The 5,000-nt window shown below is 35.7% G+C and overlaps 1 protein-coding gene across 3 annotated transcripts in view; it reads right to left on the reverse strand.

Moving 5' to 3' along the window:
• The window catches only part of LOC144960182 (dixin-like), a 75,525-nt gene extending 71,428 nt beyond the window's left edge, over positions 1-4,097 (reverse strand). The window contains exons 1-2 of one of the 3 annotated variants that reach the window (XM_078893206.1): positions 3,869-4,097; positions 1-781 (exon numbers count right to left, since the gene is read on the reverse strand). The exon at positions 1-781 is cut by the window's left edge and continues 58 nt beyond it. In XM_078893206.1, the coding sequence (XP_078749332.1) occupies positions 1-638 (638 nt within the window). In that variant the 5' untranslated portion in view covers positions 639-781; positions 3,869-4,097. Of the gene's footprint in view, positions 782-3,868 lie in introns of those variants that run through there. The other 2 variants (XM_078893207.1, XM_078893208.1) reach the window with 2 other exon arrangements.
• Between the last annotated feature and the right edge of the window lie 903 nt (positions 4,098-5,000).

Here is a 5,000-nt window from a genome sequence, read left to right on the forward strand (position 1 = left end):
TCACTATCACTGCGTAGTTGATTTAATGTATCCAATAGCATTGGATTTCCACGACCTTGACCTTGACGTTTGCTACTAGCACGTTGCTGTAACTGCTGCTGCTGTTGTTGTTGTTGTTGTTGTTGTTGTTGTTGTTGTTGTTGCCGCTGATGATGATGATGATGATGATGATGATGAGGGACGTAATGATGATCATTATGATGTCTTTGATAAGAGAGGTGATGATGAGACTGACTACTTTGATGACAAGGAGGCGGGCCATCAAAATAGATATGCTCATAATCGGAATTTTCCGATATCGCTGTTCTTGCTGAATGTATGTCCGAAGTGTTATGTGCACTGAACTGCGATGCTGTTTTGTTTTTGAGAATTCCGGGATCATTTGCGTAAAAAATGGATGAACTGTCACTGCTATATCCACTTGCAGACCCGCTACGATTATTTCCTGGTCCCATACCATTTCCGTTTCCGGTCCCGTTGACGATTTCATGAATCGACTTTTTAGCTATTATCATCATTTCTATGTCCAGGGGTGAAAGGTTAGGCGACCGTGTGCGAAAATAGTCACTGACTAGCTTCGCCTTGTCGAATTTGGGGGATGCCAAGGGACAGCCTTTTGGGATGTCTACGTGAACCATCACTCTCGGGCAGAGACGTGGGTCTGGGCGGAAGCGGAAGTATTGTGATGATGCCGTGGCGTTGAAGGGATGGATGATGATGCTGTGGATGACCCTGAAGATGGCCTTGACCCATTTTTGGGGTCAATCATGTTTAGGGTTTCCTGAGGAAAAGAAATAAGATTTGATGAAAGGATAATAGAAAAGTTGTCCTCAAAATAAATGTCATCTTTACGACTTCAGAATAGAATATCAAATGCTTGTGGATTGGAACTCAGAGCAATGAATTTGGTTCAATTTCGTCACTCAATTTTGAGAATTTTCCAGTCATACGTCCCATCTGCGTAATGCTCTTCCTTGCCCCCCCCCCCCCTTCTTCCCCACCCTCTTATATTATGTCCAACTTCCTCTCATTAAGATTATATGTTGATAATAACAAGAAATGAAGTGAGTAGGAAAGTGCCAGAAGATAACAGAGAATAAAAACATCGCGGCGGCGATGGGGGCTCGAATTAAAATAAAGATTATATGTATATGTTCAGGGGTATAATATGATTGTCGAGATCTAATTTAAAGTTGACGGAAACTACTTAAAGATATACCAAAGCTTTATCCAAATAATAGCAGCAATGATTATTGCCCAGGTCTCACGATAGAAAATCTCCAGCTTTACGGGCATATACCGTAACCATCTTCATTAACCCTCTCCTTGCCATCCATAGGAAAATCGTCACATTAGTTACGATGCAACCAACAATTTTCTCATTCTGATATCCTTTATACATCACAGATTATAAAGAAAATACTTTGTTATCGCGATAAAAATTAGACACTGGACAAGTATATGTATAGAATGCACTTGTTCCTTTTCTGTTTGAGTAGAAAAAAATCTATTTGTGTCTTGGGTGGGTGTGAAGTTTCAGGGAAAATTCTGAAAATGGCTGGTAAGGAGAGAGTTTAGTCCATACGGGGCGGATCGATAGGTCCTACAGTTTGAGAGTTGAGAGCAGTTCTCGCAATTACAATGTTTTGACACGGTAATGGGTACAATAGCACTGTAAAAACCATACAATACCATGTATTTGTAACTCGCTGGCGTCAAAAAATCAATGAAAATTGTTCAGAAATAAAAGAATCTACTACTTCGGCTGATCGGCATGTCTTCATATCAGCTCTGCCCCCCCCCCCTTCCCCCTCCCCACCCCCACCCCTACATATAGAATGGATTGTCTCTGATAAGACGTTAAGACACAAGAGAGTCAAAAACTCTCGGTAATGGTAAATTAAAATTAAAAAAAAAAAAACAACCAAAAACTAAACAAAGCAACATTTTTAAAAAATCATCAAGTTAGTTTGAAAATTTTTGTGTAAAATTTAGTTTCCGTCACCTTGACTGGTTTTATCGAAAACAATTTATTAAAAAAAAAAACAAAAAAAACTGCCCCCCCCCCCACCTCCCCTAAAAAACCCAAAACAAACGAAAACAAAACCAACAAACAAACAAAAGTAAACAATCTAACCCAAAAAAGTCCAAAGTAATAGCATAAAAACAGCCCTCATAAAAAATAAGAAAGAAAAAGAACAATACAAAATAAAAATAGAAATAAAGAGCAGCAAAAAACAAATAAAAATAAATAAATAAATAAAAAATACAACCATAAAAAAAAACTAAAAAAATTACAACAAACAAAACAAGAGCAATACGTTAAAAAAAAAAAAAAGCAACAAAGCAAAACAAAATAAACAAAATGAGCGTCTACCTTCAAAATCAAAAAAGTTTTTCCACCCTTTTTTTTTTTGTTTTTGTTTTTTTTGTTTTTGTTTTTGTTTCCTGATCGACTGTCATGTTTGTGTTTTGATTTTATTCCTAATTAGAATTTCGTCAACTTGATTCGGTTTGTTTTTTGAACTGTTACAGAAAAACAGAACACATAACATAACAAAACAAACAAAGAATATTAACAATCAAAACAAAACTAACAACATTTAAAAACAAACAAAATAAACAAAAAAAAACAACAAAAATAACAAACAACAAAAAAAACAAGAATATCAAAAACAAACAAAACAAAAACAACAAAAACAAACAAAACAAAACAAAACAAATAAAAAGAAAACAAATACAGACAGCAACCATTACAAAAAATAAAAAAAAACAAAAAAAAAATATTCATATCAGCAAACATACGAAATAAGAAAGAATATAGTATAGTAGTATGTAAGATAGTATAGAGTAAATAGAGAGTAGTAGATATAATTAGTAGTATAGTAGATAGTAGTGATAGTAGTAGTAGTAGAAGTAGATAGTAGTAGTAGTAGTAGTAGTAGTAGTAGTGTAGTAGTTAGTAGTTAGTATGTAGTAGTAGTATAGTAGTATGTAGGTAGTAGTAGTAGTAGTAGTAGTAGTAGTAGTAGTAGTAGTAGTAGTAGTAGTAGTAGTAGTAGTAGTAGTAGTAGTTAGTAGTAGTAGTTAGTAGTAGTAGTAGTAGTAGAAAGTAGTAGTAGTGAATAGTTGTAGTAGTAGTAGTAGTAGTAGTAGTAGTAGTAGTAGTATAGTAGTAGTAGTAGTAGTAGTAGTATTAGAGTAGATAGTAGTAGTAGTATAGTAGTAGTAGTAGTAGTAGTAGTTAGTAGTAGTAGTATAGTAGATTAGTAGTAGTAGTATATAGTAGAGTAGTAGTAGTAGTAGTAGTAGTACTTAGTAGTAATAGTTATGTAGTAGTAGTAGTAGTAGTAGTAGTAGTAGTAGTAGTATAGTAGTAAGTAGTAGTAGTAGTAGTAGTAGTAGTAGTAGTATAGTAGAGTAAGAGAAGAAGAAGGAGAAGAAGAAGAAGAAGAAGAAGAAGAAGAAGAAGAAGAAGAAGAAGAAGAAGAAGAAGAAGGAGGAGGGGGAGGAGGAGGAGGAGGAGGAGGAGGAGGAGGAGGAGGAGGAGAAGGAAGAGGAGGAAGAAGAAGAAGAAGAAGAGGTAGGGGAGGAGGAGTAGGGGAAAGAGGAATGAAGGAAGAAAACATAATTGTTCCGTAGTGATACTAACTATAGTATTGTCGATGGTTAATACTAGTACATTTATTTATATTGAGGAAGAGGAAAAGAGGGTAAAAGATGAACTTATTTTTTTTAAAGGCTAAAACTTTAAAACATTTATTAATGGAGAGAGAATTAATATAGAGGACAGTGTAATATGATAGAAAAACAGCTAGAGGGAGGGATTGAAAAAAAGAATATTGTAATAACTATAATAAAACGTTACCCTTGAAGTCTTGTGTTTAATCCATCGTGAACGGGGGTATGGCTTAGCAACACTAAATGGTACATTTATCAGCAGTCTACCTTTTGTGTGTATACATTTATTGAGCCTGGAAGTTTTCCTTGACCGCTCATGTGTCCATTATTTTGAGCTAATAATAGAACAACCAATCGGAGTTCAGGATTAAATAATAATCTCGTACCAAATTGTGTTACTTGAAACATGGAAGTTCTCTCGAATTCTTTTATGGTCGGATTTATATCGGAGTGTGTGTATTTGTGTGCGTGCGTGCGTTTGTGTGTGTGTGTGTGGTGTGTGTGTGTGTGTGTGTGTTTGTGTGGTGTGCGTGCGTGTGTGTTTGGTGTGTGTGTGTGTTCTTTCTAGATTCCGGACTTCGGCAAAATCCCCTTTAGTCCTTGCGCCCGTGATGTTTGTTGATATAGGTTATAAAGTATATCTAATAATCTCTGAATAGGGAGTTTGTTTAAAGTAAAATAAATTAAATGTCCGCTTACATTTTTCTTTCGGGCAGAGACAACGATATTAACGGCCAGATACTCATTTTACACATGAGTACGATGAGAGAATGTGAGTAAAGAGCCTTTTCCATGGACTCAAGTATGAGCCGCTCAGAGCAGGATTCGAACTCAGAACATTTCGATCCGAAGGCGAGTATCATACCGCAAGACCACATACCAGCACAGAGATATGTTAACCATCTTCTTCCTTAGATCATAGCCTGAAACTGACCAGAAAAATCACGCCATGATTGATACAAGACAACGGTACCCAAAAGGAAGTGAATATATAGTGAGTTGTATACAGTTGTACAACAAATAGGATGATTGGTTCCCCTGCCTACTTAATAATAGCAACTCACCTTTCACTTTCTTCTGGTGGTCATTGTGTTAACTCACTCAATCCTAGAGATTATTGCCACTTTTCAAAATTGAAAAAAAATGTATTAAAAATGAGCATGTACATAGATAAGTTTTATTCAACTACCATCAACATGTAAAATCTAAAAAACGTTAGCTTTTTTTAGAGATTTGATATAGCGCACTATCCACTAAACGTGCTCAAAGCGCTTTACAAGGGGTCCCTGGCCAACAGCAATATTTAACATGTAGGACGA

This window comes from Berghia stephanieae, chromosome 14 (assembly GCF_034508935.2).
Source record: "Berghia stephanieae isolate SIO BIC M18660-M18661 chromosome 14, UCSD_Bste_1.3, whole genome shotgun sequence".
Taxonomy (NCBI): domain Eukaryota; kingdom Metazoa; phylum Mollusca; class Gastropoda; order Nudibranchia; family Aeolidiidae; genus Berghia; species Berghia stephanieae.